The sequence below is a fragment of the Phocoena sinus genome, chromosome 4 (genome assembly GCF_008692025.1).
Source record: "Phocoena sinus isolate mPhoSin1 chromosome 4, mPhoSin1.pri, whole genome shotgun sequence".
Classification (NCBI taxonomy): Eukaryota; Metazoa; Chordata; class Mammalia; order Artiodactyla; family Phocoenidae; genus Phocoena; species Phocoena sinus.
Genome location: NC_045766.1, coordinates 72,747,901 through 72,771,175, shown reverse-complemented (window position 1 = coordinate 72,771,175; position 23,275 = coordinate 72,747,901). Strand labels below are relative to the sequence as shown.

At 40.1% G+C, this 23,275-nt stretch overlaps 2 protein-coding genes across 4 annotated transcripts in view; one reads left to right on the top strand and one right to left on the bottom strand.

The window, feature by feature from the left end:
• The window catches only part of PCYT1A (phosphate cytidylyltransferase 1, choline, alpha), a 41,698-nt gene extending 23,008 nt beyond the window's left edge, over window positions 1-18,690 (bottom strand). The window contains exons 1-2 of one of the 3 annotated variants that reach the window (XM_032630171.1): window positions 18,565-18,690; window positions 1,621-1,747 (exon numbers count right to left, since the gene is read on the bottom strand). In XM_032630171.1, coding sequence (XP_032486062.1) covers window positions 1,621-1,737 — 117 coding nt within the window. In that variant the 5' untranslated portion in view covers window positions 1,738-1,747; window positions 18,565-18,690. Of the gene's footprint in view, window positions 1-1,620; window positions 1,748-10,300; window positions 10,375-18,083 lie in introns of those variants that run through there. The other 2 variants (XM_032630172.1, XM_032630173.1) reach the window with 2 other exon arrangements.
• Window positions 18,691-19,749: 1,059 nt separating this feature from the next.
• On the top strand, window positions 19,750-21,661 carry LOC116752558 (protein FAM114A2-like). Its single transcript, XM_032629325.1, is given in 3 exon segments — window positions 19,750-20,007; window positions 20,010-21,169; window positions 21,171-21,661. Coding segments are annotated over 3 exon segments (1,437 nt in total). The 5' UTR covers window positions 19,750-19,778; the 3' UTR covers window positions 21,219-21,661.
• Window positions 21,662-23,275: the final 1,614 nt, after the last annotated feature.

The window sequence follows — 23,275 nt, the reverse complement described above, 5'->3', positions numbered from 1 at the left end:
AACTAAGCCCATACGCCACAACTACAGCCTGAGCTCTAGAGCCCATGAGCCACAGCTACTGAAGCCTGCGTGCCTAGAGCCCGTGCTCCGAAACAAGAAAAGCCACCACAATGAGAAGCCCGCGCACCGCTTCTAAGAATAGCCCCCACTCACTGCAACCAGAAAAAGCCCACGCGCAGCAATAAAGACCCAAAGCAGCCAAAAAAAAAAAAAAAAAAAAGCCCTGTTTTGTTGACTGCTGAGTCATTTTCTGAGTTTACTTGCTGTAAAGAATAATGGCCCCCTAAGGATGTCTACATCTTATTTTCTAGAACCTGTGACTATGTTACATGGCAAAAGGGGCTTTGCACATGTGATTAAAGGATTTTGAGATAGACAGATTATCCTGGATTAGCCAAGTATGTCCAATGTAATTACAAGGGTCTTTACAAGTGAATGAAGGAGGCAGGAGATTCAGAATCAGAAGGAGATGTGATGACAGAAGCAGTGGTCAGAATGTTGTGATTGCTGGCTGGCCCCTGAGCAAAGCAATACGGGCAACTTCTAGAAGCTGGAAAAGGCAAGGAAACAGTTTTTCCCCTAGAACCTCCAGCCCTAACAACACTTGATTTTAGCCTTTTAAGACCCATTTCAGTCTCGTGACCCCTAGAACTGTAAGATAATATATCTGTATTGTTTTAGGCCATTAAATTTGTGGTAATTTGTTACAACAGCAATAGAAAACTAATACACTTGCCCCCAACATAATCATCAATATCAGGCCTGAAGCATATACCTACTATTTGTGGAGTCCAGTTGCTTTTATTGCTCAAGATAGAATATTGTTTTATAACAACTAGTAATTGTGTCCGAGTAGAAATGTTTTTCCTTTTGGGTTATGAAGCTCCAAAAGTAACCAGTGGCAACTGCAGTTGGATCAATGGCTAATGGTCAATATAGGTACAAAACACACAGAAACATATAATTCTGTCACTGGGATTTTAAAACATGGATTTCATAACAACACTGTATATCAATAATAACTCCAACTGTGTATAAATATTCTTTGACATTTTTTTTTTAGGGGAAGCTTCAGGAAGGGTACCAACCTGAGACAGGATGAGTCATTTGGAATGGGGTCTTTCATCAAAGGCTTGGAAGTGGTTAGGACATACAAAGATATCATCCCAGAGATAAAGGAACATAAGGTAGGCAGTAATAGAAAAAGGTTCTCATCTAAGATATAACCAGTAATAGAGTGGAGGAGTGATATGAGAGAAAAGACAGTAAGACACAGAAAACTAAACACCATGAGATGATGCTAAGATCAGATCACTGCCTGGAGCTACAATTTCTCTGTTTCATTAGTTTGAATTTGATATTTTGCCTAATATATGTACAACCTCCAAATTTTCCTAACATTCTTTTTTCAATTCCAGTGTAAAGCTCTTACAACTGAGCTGTGAATTATAATCTGCATAAGAGTTCCGACAACTGGTGGAAAGTTACTATTCACACTTACTATTCATTCTTTCCATTATTTAAGAAGACTTGTAATGTTGATATTGTCAGTGTTATATCAGTTTCTACCCTCCTCCTGCCAGGTTAAGTGCTCAACAAAGAAATCTCTTCCTTACTTACAATTGCACAGCGTGGCATTTTTGAAGGAATTCCATCATCCTCTGCTGCCCCATTGGGTCCAGGTATCTCTTTCCTCCTCTTCCTCATGTTGACTTTGGCTGAATTCTGCGCATCCATCTTCTTCTAACTGGTGATAGAAAGTGAAAAAGAACTTTTGTCTCATTGGGGTGGGAAAAGCCTGCCACCAGTATTTCAGAGATGTTAATATGGAGGCACTTAGTATCAATTCCATAGCACACATTTCACAAAGATGAACCAATTGCATCCGGCAAAAACGGCAAAGCTTCACAAAACCCAGGCTCTAGTAGAAACACTGAAATGCCTCTCTGTGGAACAATGGCACAATTAATCACCTGGACCTTGTAAATTATTTCCCAACCAATACAGCCTGTATACCAACTGCTAATTTCATATCCTGACTGCATGCAAAAACCTGGAAGAACTTGGCTGAGAAAGTTAGTTATACAGACTTTCCACTACTCTTACATCATATCTCTAGGACACCCAGAAGTACGACAGGTGCCAGGAAATGTGAAAGGTATGTCTTTGGTACAGACGGAGAAAAGAGCCTTTTTTTTTTAAAGGATGGCCACCAGCGATTCCTGGTTTAACAAAGCATGGATTTCTTAACTCTAAATGCTCTGTATATTTCAGAGACCACTCCTCCAGGATGAGAGCTATGAAAATTGTAGAGTAAGTGTACTTGTATCTTTTAAATGTCTTTCCTCTTCCTTTTTCAATTCATTTCCCCTCCCTCTTTCAGAGTCTTAGCACCTTAAGCTTGCTCAGAGTCCCCAACTACTAAAACCCCACCCAGGCTTCTCCTTCCCCCAAGGAAAAACTTATTATTGTCTCATTTAGCAGAAAGTGTCTAGCAACTAACAATTACAGAAAAGTTCTGAATATTTGATGTTTCATGTTTAGATGTTGGCTTGTGCTACACCTCCAATCCCCTACAAGGATATCTGCATTTTTCTTAGGTAACATAATTTGCACGAATAAATTAATTTCTTGATAATGATGAAATTTTAGATATCAGCCAGAAATTGGAGATAGAGGAACTTCAATGATCAACTGCCATCTCTGCCCAAGACATGGTACAGTGAAAGGTGGAAAAAAGATCCTTAGAGCAGAAGCAGAAAACAAAACAAAATACTAGACAGAATGAGGACTTTCTACTCGGCCTCACTGCCTCTAATAAGCCCTCCAGAATACATGTTTATCTAAACAATCGCAATTGTGCCTTTCTTTCTTTCCTCTGGTTAAATTCCAAGTGGCAATGTGATAAGATCTACAAGAAACCTAACCTAATTCTTAGAGACTGAAAGAAACACCCCATGAGTCATGGCTAAGTATTAGGCTGGTATGAAAAAATGTCAGAATCTAAAGTGAAAGATGACCACCACCCAGAAACTTCCTTTCATCATATATTCAATTAAAATTAAAATGTCTTTTCATCACAAATTAAAATGAAAGGAGGGTACTGTATATTTAACAAGCTTTTCCAGTGATGATGATCAGAGATTTTCTTCATTATTGTTATTAATTATTCTTTTGAAATATCCAGAGGTCAGATTTACTACTCCCATCTCACTGGTCTGAGAGGCCTGCTAAGAATGCCTAATCAGTTCAGTTAATGACTGTTTCTAATTTGCATACAACAGGACTTTGCTGCAAATATCTGTTAGTAGGTAGACAAAATCCATCATGAGAAATATAATCAGCAATCTGGTGTCAGGTAGCTCAAGGTCAGGCAGTCAATAATATTGAGTATTTATTGTACACAAGGTATTATAACATAATTTTAAAAGTAAAAGTTATTTTCTCAAGAAGCCTTCAATCAAGGTGAGGAAACCACGTTTATGATAAAAAATGCTCCTTAGGATTGCAAAACCATTGGGGGAAAGTTTGTTTAGGAACAGTTTCAAAGTAAATATCTCCACATCAATGACTTATTAATTACAAAGTAAAAAGAGTTACCTTTAAAGTGAAAAAAATCTGAATTGGGAGATTGGGATTGACATATATACACCAATATGTATAAAATGGATAACTAATAAGAACCTGCTGTATAAAAAAAATAAATAAAAATTTAAAATGTATACTATTAATAATGTAAAAAAAAAAAGTGAAAAAAATCTCTCAGCTAAGTAATTAAAGCTAATTAACATCACCAATAATGCCTCCTGATGTGAGGCACTGAGGATACATCATCTGCCAAAAATGCATAACCTGTATGGCTTTATGAGGAATAATCAGACAAACCTCAACTAAAGGACATTCTACAAAACAACAAGCCTGTATTCTTCAAAAAAATGTCTATCATGAAAAACAATGAAAGGCTGAGAGACTGTTCCAGGTTAAAAGAGACCAAAGAAATGACAACTAAATGTAATGCATAATTCTAGATTGGGGGAGAAATTGTTATAAAGGATAGTTATTAGGACAATCAGTAAAATTAAAATATGGATTCTGTATCAGATAATAATATATATCAATGTTAAAATAAACTTCCTTAAGTTGATCATATACTGTTATGTAAAAGACTGTCATTGTTTTTTGGGGGGTTTTTTTGTTTTTTTTTTTTTTACAAAAGTTTATTCTTAAATGTACAATAGATTCCAAGACAACACTTCATTCTAGCTATAGGTGGCAACAGATGTTATGGCAGGGAATCCAGATGTTTAATCCAGATGTTTAAACAGGAATGGAACTAAGGATCATCATTGCCTCAGGCACAAGGAACAGCTTACTTTTTGCCAGATTTCTTAATTCCACCTGTGGCCAGGGGGCCTTTCCTGAGGCCTTCGCTTTTAGCTCCTCAAATTTCTTTTGCTCCTCCTTCTGTTTCTGCTTGAGTGCCTTATCTTCCTCGTCCATCTCCTTGGCTTGCTTCTTGGGCTGCTTCAGGGGCTTCTTGCCACCTTCGAAGCCCGACATGGCACCTGCCACCCCTTCCCCAGACCCTGCCACCAGATGCCTGTCATTGTTTTTTTATGCTGAAGTATCTAGGGATAAAGGGTTACGATCTCTGCAACTTAACCTCAGCTAAAAAAAAAAAAAAGAAAGAAAAATGTGTATATTATATTACATATAAAAAGGTAAAACAATATGGCAAAATGTTATCGATGTATGAAGCTGAGTCAGGCACAAAGGAGTTCTTTTTAACATTCTTGCAACTTTTCTAAAGGCTTTACTTTTTTTTTTTTAAGTAAAAAGTTTACTTTTAAAAATGTTCAAGGGCTTCCCTGGTGGCGCAGTGGTTGAGAGTACACCTGCCGATGCAAGGGACACGGGTTTGTGCCCCGGTCCGGGAAGATCCCACATGCCGCGGAGCGGCTGGGCCCGTGAGCCATGGCCACTGAGCCTGCGCGTCTGGAGCCTGTGCTCCGCAACGGGAGAGGCCACAACAGTGAGAGGCCCACGTATCGCAAAAGAAAAAAAAATAGTTCAATAAACATTTTCTACACAGATAGGCCCTCATCTAAGGTTGTCTTTTGGGGTCTCTAGAAACAGATTTCCTCTCCTTCCTAAATCTTTGAATCAGTGTAGATGATATATATATTCCAAGAAGTATGTTTTAGGAATCTAAATGTGTTGGAAGAAAGTAAGATAATAACAGCAAATTCATAATACATTATTCTCATTTAACCCATATAACCTGAGAAGCAGGTATTTTTAGTCCCAATTTACAAGTGAGAAAACTAAGGATCAGGGAGGTTAAGCAACCTATCCAGAGATCACACAGCTAGTAAATGAGAAAGCCAGAATACTGTCTCCCAGAAATTCACAGATTTTTTAAAGAAGCTGTCTCATCATTACTGCTGCTTCCTTCAATCAAGAACATTTTTTCCACGGCATGGGTTCCTGAAGTTTTTGTAAACTTAAGTCAGACCAGCCTACCTGAACAGTGGAATAAAAGGTCACAGTCACTTAAAGGTAAACAAGGTCCCAGCACCAATCAAATAGAACTGACATGGCTACTGGCCTGATTCCAAAGCTGCCTGATTTGTCAGCTGTACAGGTCTTTCCTACTGGAAAAGTTTTGCTAGGATTTCCTGATAAGCTTTCAACGTAAGTAAAAAAGAATTCTTTAATTCTCTGCTCATCTCTCTTCTGACATTACAAATAGGTGGTGCTTAAGTCACCTGTACTTTTCATTCATGATACATAATAGAGCTTTAAGGATGCCAAAATAAAAAGGGAATAAATGTCATGTCATATTCTCACCAGTTACTTTCCATGACTTCAAGTTAAAATTCCTTAAAGTTTAATAGAAAAATACTTAACACATCCAAAGACATGTTTATAGGAACTTCTCAGAAGTCTTTGCTCTGTATGTGTGTCGGTGTGTGGGGGGGGATTATGTGTGCTATAATATTTTTACAGCTCTACTGAATGAACTATAATTAACATACAATAAACCATATATTTAAAAGTGTATAATTTAATGAGTGTTAACATTATATACCTGTGAAATCATCAAAATTAAAAAACATATCCCTCACTCTCAAGTTTCCTCATACCACTTTATAATCCATCTCTCCCTCCCTACTCTGACTTTGCTTTGCTTTTTTGTTTTGTTTACATTGTGGTAAAATATACATAACATAAATTCTACTTTGCTTTTTAACTGTTTAATTCTTGAAGTACTGAACCATCTTGAATAATTCAACTTAACCAGCCAAATACATGGTAGATATCATCATACTAGAAAGAAGCAAAGGTGCTAAATACTGCCCTTGTGGTTTTAAAGATATTTTAAAGTCAAATTGATATCTGGAGTCACTAGATATTGTGACATGGATCTATTCCACTAGATTAAAAAAATCATACAAAAAATATAAAATATCACAATGAGAACTCAAGGGAGGAGAAAGGAGGTATCTGACTACCTATTTAAAGCTAATGTAAAATTCATGAACAAAGAATCAAGTCAACCATTAGTATTAGTACTGACACATTGCAAAGCCCATTGGTAAATAATAGTAATACTAACATATTTTACCTGAATTTCAGTTGAGTACATACATTCTTCAACAAAATCTCTCCTTCTGTCTTATATAAATACCTCTAACCAAATGTCTAAGGCAGTGTTTCTCAATATTTTTTATCCATGCTCCATTTTGAGAAAAGTAAAAATCTTTAACCTCACTCCGTTAGCATACTGTAGTGATTAAATAGAGGTCAGCCCCTAAATCATATTACCTAAATATGAATCCCATTTCCACCACTAACTAGCCATGAAAATTTGGACAAATTCCTTTATCTCTCCAAGTCTAAGTTTCATCATCTAACAAATGTGGTTTAAATGGATGTAAAGCCTTACTTAGCTCAGTGTCTGGCACACAGTATGTGCTTGTAAACATTAGCTACTATTATTATTTCATAGTAGTAGTAGTTGCCATCATCTGCCTTAAAGTCTATCTTCCGTGTATCCCCTATAGCCAAGAAGATTTTGTCAAGTTTTCACCCATGATTACTACTATTAAAAATGTACTTTTAATGTAAAAGTATGATAAAACATGAAGTATGCTCCATCTCCCCATCTTATCCTTACCCCACTTAAGAATCACTGCTGTGGAACTTCCCTGCTGGTCCAGTGGTGAAGAATCCACCTTCCAATACAGCGCGTCACAACGAGCTCCCGTGCCTCAACTAGAGAGCCTGTGTGCTGCAAAGTACAGAGCCCACTCGCTCTGGAGCCTAAGCGCCACAACCAGAGAAGAGAAAACCCGCACGCCACAACTAGAGTGAAGCCGGCGCACCACAGCAAAAGATCCCGCCTGCCTCAACGAAGATCCTGCTTGCCTCAACTAAGACCCGACGCAGCCAAAAGTAAAATAAATAAATAATAAACAAATCTTTTTTAAAAATAAAGTAATTTAACAATTGAACATCCTTGCCCAACAGACACTAATTCAAAAAAAAATTACGATTGTAGCAAGAACTCTTCTAGAGTCTGATGTTAAGCTATGATGAAGAAACACCACTATTACTACTACTACTACTACTACTACTATCAGTATTTATATAACACCTGTATGTCTAAAAACTTTAAAAATATTAAAAAACTCTTGGGGCTTCCCTGGTGGTGCAGTGGTTAAGAATCTGCCTGCCAATGCAGGGGACACGGGTTCGAGCCCTGGTCTGGCAAGATCCCACATGCCACGGAGCAACTAAGCCCGTGCGCCACAACTGCTGAGCCTGCGCTCTAGAGCCCGGAAGCCACAACTACTGAGCCCGCATGCCACAACTACTGAAGCCCGTGCGCCTAGAGCCTGTGCTCCACAACAAGAGAAGCCGCTGCAATGAGAAGCCCGCGCACCGCAACAAAGAGTAGCCCCCGCTCACCGTAACTAGAGAAAGCCCGCGCATGGCAATGAAGACCCAATGAAGCCAAAAATAAATAAATTAAATAAATTAAAAAAACACAAAAAACCCTCTTAACATTCACAACCCTTTGACATAGATGTATTATTTTTATCACTATTGAAACCGAGGCACAGAAAATAAGATCACACAGCTAGTAAGTGGCGAAGCTAGGAATCAAATTCAGTCAGCCTGGCTGCAGACTACACACCCTTAACTACTGTGGTATACAACAAAATGCGACACTGTACTATACAAGAAGGTACCTAATAACTATCTCTAAATATCTGAATGCCTGTTATGTTGGATAGGGCAGACACTTATTCTGTGAAAGTCCAGATAATAGAAAATGAATCACTAGTTGGAAGATGAAGAGACACAAACTTTAACATAATAAAAACCTTTTTAGGAACGAAGAGTTATCTGAAAAGGGGCTGAGTTACCTCGGGGGCATTTCATTTTGGCATACCAGGACATTCAAGGAGAGGTTGTGTAGAAATACCTTCATTCATTTTATTAGTCATAATCCTGTAAAGTCCATCATGGTTGATCTTTTTGTTTGTTCTAATCTTAAAATAATCTCAAATCATGACTGCCATCTATCACATTAGCATTCACAATGTTATGTAACCTATAAACTTGAAAAGCATGTTTTTTATGTTTCCATCCATGTTAGTGCTGAAAGTATTGATCAGGATAGATATATGTCACCATACACCAATGTGACATACCACTGGACCCCTCTCTCCTCATTGAGATCCACTCTTAATACTCTAGGTTAGTACAATATAAAACGCAGGAAAGTTTATCTTTAGAAAACAGGATAGAAAAATATATTTAGAATTCTTAATGATTAGGGTATTCAATCAGATGTAAACCCATTTCATTGTACTATCACATAATCCACATTTCTCTATCACAGTCCCAAAGATTATGATAATAGTGATGATAAAAATTATAGCTAACACTTACAGAGTACTTCCTTTGTGCCAGAAAGTTATAAACCTTTTGCATATATTAACTTAATTCTCACAACAATCTTATGCGGTAGATAATATTATTTGCTCTATTTTGCAGATGAGGAAATTGAGGCACAGCTAGGTTAAATGACTTGACTGAGGTCACACACCTAGGACAGGGCAAAACCAGGATGTGAACCAAGGCATTCTGGCTCTAGGATCTGTGTACTTAACAACAACACTGCCTAGTATTTATTTACTTATTATATGCTGCCTAGTATATAAAATGGTCATACATGAATTTAAACAAAACCACTTACTGCACTCTGGTCATGCACTACACTGTGCCGAGCAGGAATTTTAATTTCATCTTTCACAACGACTGGGCTCCTTCTCACTGGGCATATCGCTGACAGACTACTTAGGAACTCCAGGGGCTTATTTTGGTTTGGGCCAGAGTAGAAGAGTAGAGGGTGCAATAGACCAGGAATCATATCATATAAACGGGGACTTCATTCTAGCTCCTCCCAGGGAATTCCCTGGCAGTCCAGTGGTTAGGACTCGCGCTTCCACTGCAGGGGGCATGGGTTCAATCCCTGGTCGGGGAACTAAGATCCCACAAGCCTCTCAGCCTGGACAAAAAAAAAAAAACTAGCTCCACCTAGTACCTTAACTCTAAGTTATGGTGAGTGCAAATGAGAGATTCGAAAACAAACTCTCTGATGTTGCTTCTTTCCACCGTTCAATTCTCCTGCTCTGAGTAGAGCCCACTTTCATTCGGAGACTCAGTATCATTCGGTCTGTGTGATCTTCACCCTTAGCCATACCGTCAGGTGCCACGTGCCTAACCTGAACCAATCAGCACATCACTCTCTCAGGCCACAGACTGGGGGAGGAGGGAGGTGGGAAGGGCAGTGATTGGTGACCTAAGATAGTCCAATCAGAGTGAATCTCAGGACTCGCCAGATAGGAATTCTTGGACAAAGATTATCACTTCTTTCTTTGTGAGTTCAAGCCTGGAGACCTGATTCTAGGAACCATCCTATAACAATCTAGTGGTCATCCTATAACCAGGAAGAGAGTCTTTCTCAAAATAGTCACACAGAGAAAGCAATGCTGATGATGGAGAGAAGCCAGATCCTGAACTGCCTAACTGTGTCAACCAATACATTCCCCTTTTTGCTTAAGCTCAGTTAAGCTTGGTTTTTTATCACTTAGAACCACAAAATCATAATTAATGCATTCAATACTTGGCAATGAGCCCTAGCACAAAGTAGGTGCTCAATAACTATTTGAATAAATGTAATAAGTGGAAAAACTCCTTTGAAATTTTGAAAAGCACTACTTACGTTAGTATTTTGTTTTGATGGAAAGAGGTCAAGTACTTGTCAATTTATAAGTGTATCAAAGATGGCAAAACAAAGCTCTCATCCTGTCAAAAGTATTTTTTCTTATCTGTTTACAGTTCTTCTATTTTCCAAAGATAACTTTTGTGTCATATATTGTATTTTATACTATACTCTTTTCTAAATTTTATTTATTTATTTATTGGCTGTGTTGGGTCTTTGTTGCTGTGCGCGGGCTTTCTCTTTGATGTGGTGCGCAGGCTTCTCTTTGCGGTGGCTTCTCTTTGTTGCGGAGCACAGGCTCTAGGCGTGTGGGCTTCAGTTGCTGTGGCATGCAGGCTCAGTAGTTGTGGTGCTCGGGCTTAGCTGCTCCGTGACATGTTGGGTCTTCCCGGACCAGGGCTCGAACCCGTATCCCCTGCATTGGCAGGTGGATTCTTAACCACTGTGCCACCAGGGAAGCCCCTTATACTATACTTTAAACTGAACATTACACATCAGACTTAAACTGAAGTTTTAAGATCCTCTGGATTTAGAACAAACACATCTAATATTTTTTGTTTTATAATGCAAAACACTTCTATATCTTCTCCACTTTCTTAGGAGATGGAAAACACCAAGATCACAGTCATTCCATAATAGTGGCCCTAAAAGAATTCAGAAATTATAAAGAGATTAACCCTCACACCTTTCCTCTAGAACTATTACTAATTTTTAAACTTTGACTTTATAGGTCTCTCAAGTTTTTCATTTTTCACTGGCTCTCTTAGACCACCCCCATGTTCCTCACATCTACTACCTTATACACTATGAAAGTATATATAAAAATTTAATAATTAGTGCCTAAACTGATGAAAAAAATTACCCCCAGCTTCCCTAAAGTTCCAATAGATGTCTGCTAGGACACATCAAATTTGCTACTGAGAAAAGGTATGTGGGAGGATGAGGGCATACTGAGGGTTGCAAATATATGTTGGCTTTTTAGTTCATTATACTGAGACTTAGCTTGATCTAAAATCACACCACCTTTACAATACTCGCAATTGCCTAGTAACCACTGAATACCTCCAACAATGAGGAACAATACTTCCCAACTCTCCATTTATGATAACTGCCCATTTGCAACCAACCAATACTAGTCAAGTAAAAGTGAGTGATGACGCTGGAAAAGGAGACTTTAAATATCTACATTCCAGAGGGAACACATACACATACACACCAACACAGGCTGCCTTAATATCTGTTTGTCCAGTGGGTAATAGGGTTGGGAAAAGATGATACCTCCTCAGAGCCAATACAGTACAAGATCAAAATGGGGCTGGGGAGCAGGAGATTGCCCAATGATTTGCAGGTGGAGCCGGGCTTCCAGCCACAGCACCCACATTAATTAAGCTGGGATGAGTCAAAATGAAAGCAGTTGGAGATAGAATACACAGCCTCACTTATGAGCCCATTAGGGTGGGCCAAAACTTCCTATTTCCTTAGCAGTTTATCCTCCCCGAAAGTTTCTGTCAAAAGAAGCTATAACAAAAGAGAAAAAGGGAGCGGCCAGCCAGAATGCAGCATTTATAAGGCCTGATCTTTCCAACACTGCTACATATTCAGTCCCGAGATAAGTCACCTTATCTTAGTCAAATTCTCCATTCAAGCACAGATTCTAAATATGGACATAAATACCCACACCACCACCATCACTACCATAACCCTGCCTGTTAAGTGCCTTAGTGTCTCCAAATTGCTTTCAAGATACAGAATGTGGTATCTGTTCCTGTGATTTTTACCCAGATTCACAAAATCTGGCACCATTTCTGCTAACCTCCCAGCATACACTGCTTGCCTTGTTCTTTAATGTTCCAATAGATGCCTGCTTGGATGGATTAACTTTGCTATTAAGGAAGTACACAGAAGTAGAAATGTGTGTCAGCAGGGAGGGGTAGCAGGGAGGAGATACTGAGGATAAATCTAATCAAGTGTCTTTCCAACGTGAATATCTTGAAGGAGACAAAATCTGGACGCTGGTATGCATATGCTTCTGTTTTAAAGATGAAGGTCTCCAACAAGTGCAGTTTTAGAAACTCCCACCCAATCCTCTCTATTCTACTTCCTTATTGTCGGTAGATTTAGTAAGCACCCCAGGGTGAAAGAGGAGGTGGACTCTGCTTCCTAAGCTATGCAACAACCTAAATAGTAGAAGTTGCAATAATGTATACTCTTAAAACTAATTCAAATTTGACTGATTACTACAGGGAACTATCTGTAAAAAGAGGAAACATGAATTTTTCCTCTGCATTCTATTCCTGCTTCCCCTGTCTCTGGGCCTACAATTATCTTCCTCAGTAAAACCCTATGCTCAGTAATTTTCTACTGGCATACCAATGTCCAGTTCCAAAGCTGAGTGAGCAAGCATACTTTGTACTTGGGATCTTTATCGGCTTCTACCTTTGTGGAGCTTAATAAAGTAGTGCTCTAAGAGGCAAGCTCTGTGAACTCCTAGGTTAAAGTGAATCAAATACTGTTGGCATTAATCATGTCATCTGCTGTACAATCAGGCCTTCCCACAGATAACAGTGCAGTCACATCACCCCTTGTGTAAAGACCTTTGAAGCTTGAGGGAGGATATGTCTAACCCATAGTGGGGAGGAGGGACTGGATTCAAGAACCAGCAGAACTCCTAGAGCAGCTCACAAGCCAAAAATGGCCCACTGCCTGTTTTTGTAATTAAGGTTTTACTGTAACACAGCCACGCTCGTTCACTGATGAATGAATGAAAAGTGGTCTATGGACACTTTTGTGCTACAACTGCAGAGTTGAGTAGTTGCAACAGAGACTGTATGACCTTCAAAGCTGAATATTTACTATCTGGCCCTTTACCTAAAAAGTTTGCCAACTGTATTCTAGATGAAGACAGGATCAGTTTTATCAATAATTTGGTAGTGAATTCTGCCTAGATTATGCAAACAGTTCTAAAGTGGAGGACAGTGCTAGGAATAGAATTATTTCAAGAAACTGTACCATAACTTTCTGATACAGGATTTCTACAGTTTATGTCACTAACCTGTATATATCACCACACTGTATAGAATAAGTCAAAAGAATGCCTGATTTGGGAAGTTCTAATTTCACAACATGATCTGCACAGATGATTAGTTTTAAATCAGAGCTCAATGTTATTCCTCAATATTTGGGACCTGTAAATTGCCACATCTAAGATATGAGCTCTGAACTTGATCTCTTCCCTCTAATTTCTCCAGAGAAACCCTTATTCAACAAACACTGAGTGGGCACTTACTCTGTGCCAGACCCTGGGTTAGTCCTGGACCAAAATAAAGTTTCTTCTTGGGTCTGACCACACAGTAGGATATTTCAGGAAAGAGATTATCCTAAAAACCACAAGGGACACTTGTAATATCTCTTACAGTTGAATGATTTTGCTCTGCCACTATTCTACTAGAAGAATCAGTGAGTAAACCCTGTGTTTAGATTTTGCTCTTCCTAGAGTGGGTTATGGAACTTATATCTCTAAGGCAGGGTCTACGACAGATTCAGGGAGTCTTGGATTTGGACCAAAAAAATTATATCTTTATTTTCACTAGCCTCTGGCAAATTCACCATTCCTTCAATTATGAACGTAAGCCACAATAGTAATAGTACACTTAGTAGAACAGACTTTGTCACCAATAGAAATCATAGATATTTTCATATAATATCACACTCATTACAAATATCTTGAAATACTGTTTAAACACACGATCATTTAAAAATTATCATAGCTATAAGACCCACTGATAGACAGTAAACTTTATTTACTATGTTAATAAAAACTACATGTGCTATATCACACATTTAAAAAATATTTTTATAACTATATTTCAACATAATTTGTTTCCTTTATAATTCTATGTATTTTTTTGCAATAAAAACATTATCCCAAAAAAGGAGTCAACAAGGTTTCACCATACTGACAAAGAGGTCCACGGCACAAAAAAGATTAAGACCTAGGGGCCAAAAAATAAACAAATAAACGTAATCACATCTGAGGCAATTCTACGTAGATTAAAAAACTACCGTTTTCTGTTAAGTGCCATACACTCATTTTGTTCTCTAATATAAAGCAAAGACTATAAGTTTTTTTTTTTTTTTTTTTTTTTTTTTGCGGTACGCAGGCCTCTCACTGTTGTGGCCTCTCCTGCTGCGGAGCACAGGCTCCGGATGCGCAGGCTCATGGGCCCAGCTGCTCTGCGGCATGTGGGATCTTCCCGGACCGGGGCACAAACCCGTGTCCCCTGCATCGGCAGGCGGACTCCCAACCACTGCGCCACCAAGGAAGCCCTATAAGTCATTATTTTTAGCAGCCCTCACTTCAAAGTGGTTTGCAAATAGTTGTGAATGTGATATGTAACAGCCTAGCAGATCCATGGGTTCCACTGCCAATCATTCTAGTCCAAACATAGAAAACTTCAAACTAATATAACTTTCAACAAGAGAGTTACCAAAACAAAGGGAGAAAAAAGACAACAAACAAACAAAAAACCAAAACACAACCCTGCTATATATCTATCTACTAATCTGGTTTGCAGACAGGAAAATACAGTCAATACAATTATTTATATTACTGAGATAATGTATGTAAACGAACCAAACACAGTGCCAAATATATACTAGAGACTCACTCTTTTTTTTTTCTTCTGGAATGGTGCCCTGGCATATACTGCAAAATAACGTATGTAAAAATGTATATTCCCTAAATTTACTGACTGAATTATAGAGGAAGGGAGTTAGAATTTAAATTTTGCCACAAATCATTCATAAACAATTGACAAATCATACTTCATACACGTGTCCAGGTACCCATTTAACAGGAATATTGTGAAAAGAGAACTTTAGGACTAGAAACAGAAAGGTTTAAGCTTAGGAAAGAGAAAGTGCTAGAAGTTACCCTCTGGGTATATAAGCAGGAGGGCTGAGCCCTGCTCTTACACTCTCCTTCCTATTGTTTTCTTTTTTCTTTCTTTTTTTGTCTTTTAATTGGGGTATAGCTGTTTTACAATGCTGTGTTAGTTTCTACTGTACAGAGAAGTGAAGTAGAGCTCCCTGTGCTATACAGCAGGTTCTCATTAGTTATCTATTTTATACATATTAGTGTATATATATGTCAATCCCAATCTCCCAATTCATCCCAGCCCCCCCTTTTCCCCCCTTGGTGGAAGTCCATACGTTTGTTCTCTACATCTGTGTCTCTATTTCTGCCTATTGTTTTCTAATGTGACTTATGTACTGATAACATAGGTAAAAGATGTAGAAGCAGCCACAATGTTGAGTAAAAAGGAACTCTCACAGTTCAGTGATGATTGGGAAGTACTCTGATTTCAGGGTTTCTCTAACAGAAAAAATTCCCCCCAAATCATGACTTTTAGAAAAATTTGTTCTTTCCAATCTATTTTAGGGTAACACAAACGTTAGTGTAAGACAGACCTATTTCTGTTTGATTCAGTAGGAGGAATTACCTCTATTAGTAGAAAAGCCAGAAGATCTGGTTTCAGATGAGAGTTACACAAATACTTGGAAAGAAAAGCATAAGAAAATTACAATTATAACTAGATATTCTGTCCTTATCCATCATTAAAAATAATAGCAAATTATTATGCTTGCTTTTTCTATGACTATTTCATAAATTAATCCTCATGAGAGTTTATAACATGAAGAGGTTATTCAGCTCCCACAGGAAAATCATGAATGAGGACAGGTGGTTTACAAACTCCACGAGATTGTACACTAAATTTGGTGAGTATGCATATATTTCAGATTCTTAAAGGGCCATTTAACCAGAAGAACAGTTATCTCTGCCATAGAAAATCTAAAGCAAGAGAAAGCAATAATTCTTCCCAGAGACACAGAGTAAGTCAGTGTTAACATCAGATAAAGTAACCAGGGACTTCTGAATCCAAGGCTCTATCTGACTAGATCATTCTCCTTAAGGGATCACATATCCAAAGAGGAGATTCCCCAAGAAAAATAAAACCTCACCTGTTTATGGGAGAAGAAATCATAGGCTGAGGAAGGAATAAAAGTTCATTCTTTATCAATCAGGCCATTATACTGGTTTTCAAAGGGAGTTTGCAAAGCAGGGTAAGTCAGAAAGAATCATCTCATTCAGCAGACACAAATGACCCCAGAGGCAGTGCTGCAGTCCCCAAGTCTAAATGTCTTCCCTTCTGTGGTGAGTTACCTTTAAGCATTATATTCTGTTCTAGGAACAAATTCTTGAGTAGTTCCTTTTAGTTATGTTGAATGTAAGCCAAGTAAACATCTAATGTTCTAGAAAAAGCCATTTTTTAGCTAAACAAAGGCTATCCCTCACTATTCCCAACTCATTCCCATTCAAGGATCTTTCTGAACTCTCTTCCCCTATCACAAAATGTATGTGTGTGTAGAGGGCGGGGTGACTATTAGGTTATCAGATAAATACAGTGTCTGGTAAGTTGAAATTGCCTCAAGCTTCTTCTATTAGATATATTTTTTAAAACACTGGGTGACACAGTAAGTAGCACCTTCTACAAAGGGCTGTAAAAGAGGAGGAAGTAGTGAAACTCACTTTAGTTCATTTCATCTGCATCACTAACAGCCCTCATGAAAGGGAATTGGTAGGAAATAAAACCAGAGCTAAAACATCATTTGAATTATCCACAGCATGGTATCATTCCCAGTATGCCAACCTTGGCCTCCAGTGCACAAATCATTGAACTGGATAGCTAAAAACAGTAAAGCTTCTCCGCTGTGGCATTCTAGTCACCATTGTTGACCTTCCCAGATCATCCTGTCTTCTCCAAGATAATCATCTGTTCACCACTGTTTCCTGCACCAAATTCCATTCTCAACTAGTTTCTTTTTACTAGCAATTCTCTGTACTTGCAGAATCACTAAATATCAAGATTGAAAGGGACCGTGAAGGTTGTATCTCCCTACTCCCACTTTATTTCTTGGCAGAATCTTTTCTGTCTCTATCTTCGGTTCCCTTTCTAAGCTTTGTTCCTACCCTCCTCAAAGCTTCCACGCTTCCTCAATGTCTATTCCTAGCAGTTTTTCCTATCACAAACCCCTATATCCTCACTGCCTTTATAAATACCACTGTCCCTATTTCAATATATACCTGTTGGTTCTCCCAGCTGAGAACCTGAGTTTCAGTCCCCAGTCACAACTGGTCACTTCTAATCTATTTGGGAAGCCTTCTCCAGTTAAGTCAATCTGATAGAGCTTGTGCCCCAGCCCCGGATTCAGTCTTCCTAATTGCATCTTTGTACTTCCAAACAGTCCCCTAATCGTAGAATCGTTGCATTTTAGACCAGAAAGAAAACTCAGAAATAATCTGGTCCAATGTTTTTCCAACTTTTTTTTTTACTACATTTTAAGACACATGAAATCCATTTTACATCATAATCTCACACACACATAGCTGAAACACGTTTCATGAAATAATACTCTTACTCTGCGAATACACTGAAAATTTCTATTCTTTTTTTTTTTTAATTTCAGGTTCCATCCACTAAATAGACTTCACAACCCAGTCATAGGATGGAAGCCACAGTTTAGGAAACATTAATCTAGCCCAAACTTCCCATTCACGGAGGAAGAAACTGTAGCTCAGTGGTGAGGTGAGCCTCCCAGCCACAAGAAGGTTGTCCATAAAATTAAACTCGGGTCTGTCTGATAAGTCCCAAACCAGTGTTTCCCACTAAGACCTTCTCCACCCAGTCACCACACCCCGTACCCAAACACCATGCTACAGTACCCTGTCCAGTCACTGATCCCACACTCTTCTCCAACTCAGCCCCTCAAAGTTACTGCTCGTTGGTAGGAATCCTCCTGCAGCCGCCGCTTCATGTTCCCTTAGGTCAGAGTCCCCTCACAGTTACTATCCATCGATCGGTCTCCTCCGATTCGTTGGTCCTTGGTCACAGTTCCCTGCTGTCACTGCTTCATACTTCCTCGGTCATAGTCCCCTCGCAGCCTCTGCCTCGTGTTCTCCGAGGTCAGAGTCCCTCAGCATTCACTGCTGCGGGTCGCAGACCCCTCCCGAGCAGCTGCGTCTCAGTCACAGTCCCCTCGTTGTCAGTGCCCCTGGGTCACAGGCTGCCCCTTGCAGCCCCAGCCTCACACTCCCTTCGCTGTCACTGACCCACTCTTCCTTCAGTCAGTCTCCCCGCGGTCCCAGCGCCATAGTTTCTCCTCTCAAATAGAGCCGCAAGGATAGGCACACATCGAGTCCTCACCTGCAGCTCAGGCTCCCCCGGTCCCCGTCCCGTCGAATTTCTACTGGGCGCCGCGTCACGGACAAGGGAAGTTGAGGGGGTTGCGGGGAGACGCCCGGGAAAGGCAGCTGACGGAACCGTGGGCCGGAAGTCCCGCCTACTGCCCGCCCTCTTGTCACTCCGACCACGACTTCTCCCTGAAAACCACGACCCCTGACACAGTAGTTCCGCCTCCATAGAGGCCCCGGGGACGGAGTGACTGAACCGAAATCCCCAGAGACAGAAGACAACATGGCAAAGGGTCAGTCTCCATGGGGAAGTAGAGTATGCGGTGAGGATACGGATGTATCTTGTAATGAGACACGCTGTGACTTGTCACTCGTGCTCACTGTTAGTCCTTCAAGAAGCGTTAACGCGATGGCTCCCCTTTTGCCCAGCTCCGGGCTCGGTCCCTTCCAGGAGGACCTGTCAGTCTTGGTCCTTCCTACTCTACCCCAGCGCCTGGCGTGGTGCCAGGCACTCGTAGCAGCACATTCACAATGCAGATGGCCGCGATGCCTTCCACCCTTGACATCCCCTACCTCCACCCCATGGTCTGCGGCTGCTTCACACAGAGCCACCTTTTCCCTACTTGGTGATGTAAAGAGAATTCCAGCCAAGTCCTGTGAAAAGCCCTCTTCCTGTTATTTCTAACCCAGGTTGGCTCAACAAAAGGTGATCCCTAGGCATAAACTGGGGGCTAGCTGAACAGGAACGGATTCAAGGGAGGCCACTGGTAGGAAATCACATGGCAGGGTGTCTGGTGAAGAGAAACTTTTTCCTTTGCTAGAATGAAACTTTGGAGGGGTCCCTTTTGATTCTATAGATGTAAGGCAAGTAAATACCCAATGTTATGGAAGAAGTATGTAAAAGAACTTTTTAATGTATTTACTTCTTATTTTTGTCTACATGCTTGACTTGAAAGTGGCTGAGAAGAAATAGGGTGGGTAAAGTTAAGCATCTGCTAAGGAGCCTCCAGGCGGAAAAAAAGGATTGTAACCATTCCCTTTCTGGTTTCAAACAGTTATTTGAATAGGGCAGATAGATTAAGGTGCTGCAGATAAGGACAGCTAGCTGGAGAAGACACCAGGGACTCTAAGGGGAACATTACTACAAAGATAGTGGGGAGTAGGGAGTGGCTTCTCTGCGGCTGTGGTGGCGGTGCGGATGGCGGCGGGCTGGGCAATGATCTAATCATGTCGGATAAAGGTGATATTGAGACTGAAGTGATAACTGAAGCAACTTCCATCCTTGAAGATGAGAACTGTGAACCAACCACGAATTTTGAGTCAGTTGACCAAAGTGCCAAGTCAGAGAGTGAATCAGAACCTGTAGCTTCTACTCGGAAAAGACCAGAGTCCAAACCTTCCAGTGACCTTGAGACTTCAGACGTTCTCCCTGTTCAGACATCACAGGCTGCAGGCAAAGACAAGGTATTTCAAATGTCATTGAGAAGGCAGAGACTTCCCTTGGAATCCCTAGCCCCAGTGAAATTTCATCTGAAGTCCAGTATGCAACAGGAGAGACAAGTGCCAAAGAGAATGAAAACTCCTCTCCAATGAGTGGGCCATTTGGGGTATTCTCTACCATCTCTACTGCTGTTCAGAGCACAGGAAAGAGCGTTATCAGTGGGGGTTTGGATGCCTTAGAATTCATTGGGAAAAAGACAATGGATGTAATAGCAGAAGGGGATCCTGGATTTAAAAGAACCAAGGGTCTGATGAACCGGACTTCCACACTGTCTCAGGTTTTAAGAGAGGCGAAGGAGAAAGAAGAGCTATGGACCACCAATGAGGTTACCATGGAAACGGACAAGAAAACTCATTATGGGCTACTCTTTGATGAATTTCAAGGCCTTTCACATCTAGAAGCTCTGGAGATGCTCTCCCGAGAAAGTGAAATAAAGGTGAAATCTATTCTTAATTCTCTAAGTGGAGAAGAACTGGAGACTCTAAAATGTGAATTGGAGCAACTCAAAGAAGCATTTTCCCTAGCAGAGTTCTGTGAGGAAGAGGAGGAAGAGAAGAAAGGGGATGAAGACTTTACCAAAGAGATAACAGAGGTATTTTCCCAGCTGCATGTCTCCTCCAAACCAGAGAAACTTACTAGGGCAAGAAATACAGCCTGTGAATGGATCAGGACATCTCTGGCCAAACCATTAGAAGAGAAGGAAGAAGGAAAAAAACAGTTGGAAGCAGAAAAAATTGAGCAAATCAATAACAATTCAATAGAGGATATCCATGCATTTGCAATCAGGAGCCTAGCAGAACTGACTGCCTGCTCAATTGAACTGTTTCACAAAACAGCGGCTCTGGTTCTGCACGGCAGGAAGCAGGAAGTAACAGCCATAGAAAGGAGCAGAGCCCTTTCCCAGATGACAGTTGTGTTGTGTAAAGAGTTGTCCTCTCTGTCTAAAGAGTTCACCACCTGCCTAACAACTGCTGGGGTCAAGGAAAAGGCAGACGTCCTTAATCCGTTAATCACTGCAGTATTTCTAGAGGCATCAAACAGTGCTTCCTACATTCAGGATGCCTTTCAGCTACTTTTACCTGTGCTGGAGATCTCTCTTATTGAGAACAAGACTGAATTACCAGAGGCATGAGCTACAGGTCCAGAGGCCTTTGTCAGGACACTGAAGAACAGAGAAGATTCTACATGAGACTTGTGATGGCCAAGAAATGCCACTCTTTTCTGGGTACCCCTGGAGAAGTGAGGGAGAAAGGTTATTTTAATATATAAAAATCCAGGCAGGAGAGCATGTTTAAGGAAGTTTGTTGCCTTCAGTGCTTGGTTGAAGTATTCAGGTCCTCACACTGCTCTTCCCAGTTGTTATAATTAATAAATTATTTGAAAAGAAGTTTTATAGACAGTTAAAAAATAATAGCTCATAAGGTTAAGGAGACACTCAGGCAAAAATATTGGTCTTTCTTTGACAAGATGCAAAACACTAAAAATTTTGCAGTGGCTGTAATTTTGCAGTCCATGGATGTAATTGGTTGTTAAGCAAGAGGAAAAGGAATTCAGTATTCTGGAATTCATGTGCTTGAGCTATTAATGCCATTTTCTTTCTCCTCTCTATAATAAAATCTATGGCTTTAAGAAAACCGAGTATATATAAACTCTGTAATGATTACCCTTTATTACATGAATTCTTGGAATTGGTTAGAAAGTTTCATCTCCTCTTTAATTCTCAGTAGATATTTGGCATTGAAGAGAAGCTTATAGAATATACTTAGAGCCACATGAATGAACTATATAGCAAGGTGCCCTTTGGCTTCAAATTGCTTTCCCACCGCAAGATGACAAGCTTCAAGTTGTAGTTGACCCCCCTTTACGGGATTCATGACCAATAAATGCAATTTAGAGAAACAGTTTCATGTTTGCAGATATTCTGAGCCTCCAGGATGTTTTTCATGCATACCCGATATGCAGGATAAATTCTGTAATAGCCAACTCCAAAGGAGTGTTGAAGCTCTTTCAATGATGGGGATTTTGTTGTTTGAATATTGTTGAAGTGGACTGTAGAGTCCCATAGAAACGATGTTTATGTATAACAGGATTAAGACAGTTTATTTTTCCTCATTCTTTTTTGTTTCTTTTAATGTATTCTTTAGCATGTTTATAAATATAACTTTTATCTTTCATAAAAAAAAAAAACAAAGATAGTGGGAATTGGGATAGTAACCAACATAATCTCCGAGAGTCTTAAGGGAGAGCTAATTTCATATACAGGCTGGAAACTCTGACCCTGACACTGGGCAAACCCTGGAGAAAACAAATACATGTTTAAACTAACAAGCTGTGGAAAGTGTAGAGTGGCAAGAGCTGAGCAAAAACACTGGGTGAAAGATAAAAGCAGTAATTCAAAAATGTAGGAAAAGCAGTGGGGCTAATGGCAGACTCTGGGAGGGTTCACGCCAACGAGTACTTCCCAGAACTTCTGCTGCCAGTGTCCTCATCCCCACGGTGAGCCACAGCCACCTCCTGCCTCTGCAGGAGACCCTCCAGCACTAGCAGTTTTCCAAAACTTGACTCCGTGGCTTAGAAAGATCAGTTCCTCTGCGTGGTCAGTGAACGGATGCCAGTTTGCATTTCCAGGAATGATATTCACGTTCAGAGCAAAAAAAAGGAGACTGTTTGGAACTTTGCATGTAAGCACTATATAGAGTGTAAGTGGTGAGAGAGGACATCCTTCCCTTTTTCTTGATCTTAAAGGAAATGCTTCCAATAATTCACCATGAAAAATGATATACAGAGTTATTCAGATCTGCTTCTTGAAACAAGTTTGATCCTAAACATGGGCTAAGTGCTTGACCCAGACATCCAGGGCTCAGCAGGATCAACGTAGTCTCTGAGCCTCTTGCTCTGATTCCAACAGTATGATCACATCGCCCTCCATACAGGGTCTTTCACGTTGTAGTTGATGGAGCAGTTGGTGTCCTACCTGAACTCCATGTGTATGTGTATGCACTGTACCTGCAAGAGCCTGTCCTACCCAGAACCTGGTAACCCTCACCAGCTTGATGGCCTACAGACAACTCTGTCCATGATGGCGTCTTGGCAATGATTAGGTTGAAACCATCTGAGAGGATCTTAGGACACTGCAGATTGACCTAAGGAGCATCTTGACATGTGGAGAGTAAACTCCAACCTTTTTTGACAAAACTGTCTTTAAGAAACTGGAGTTTTCCAA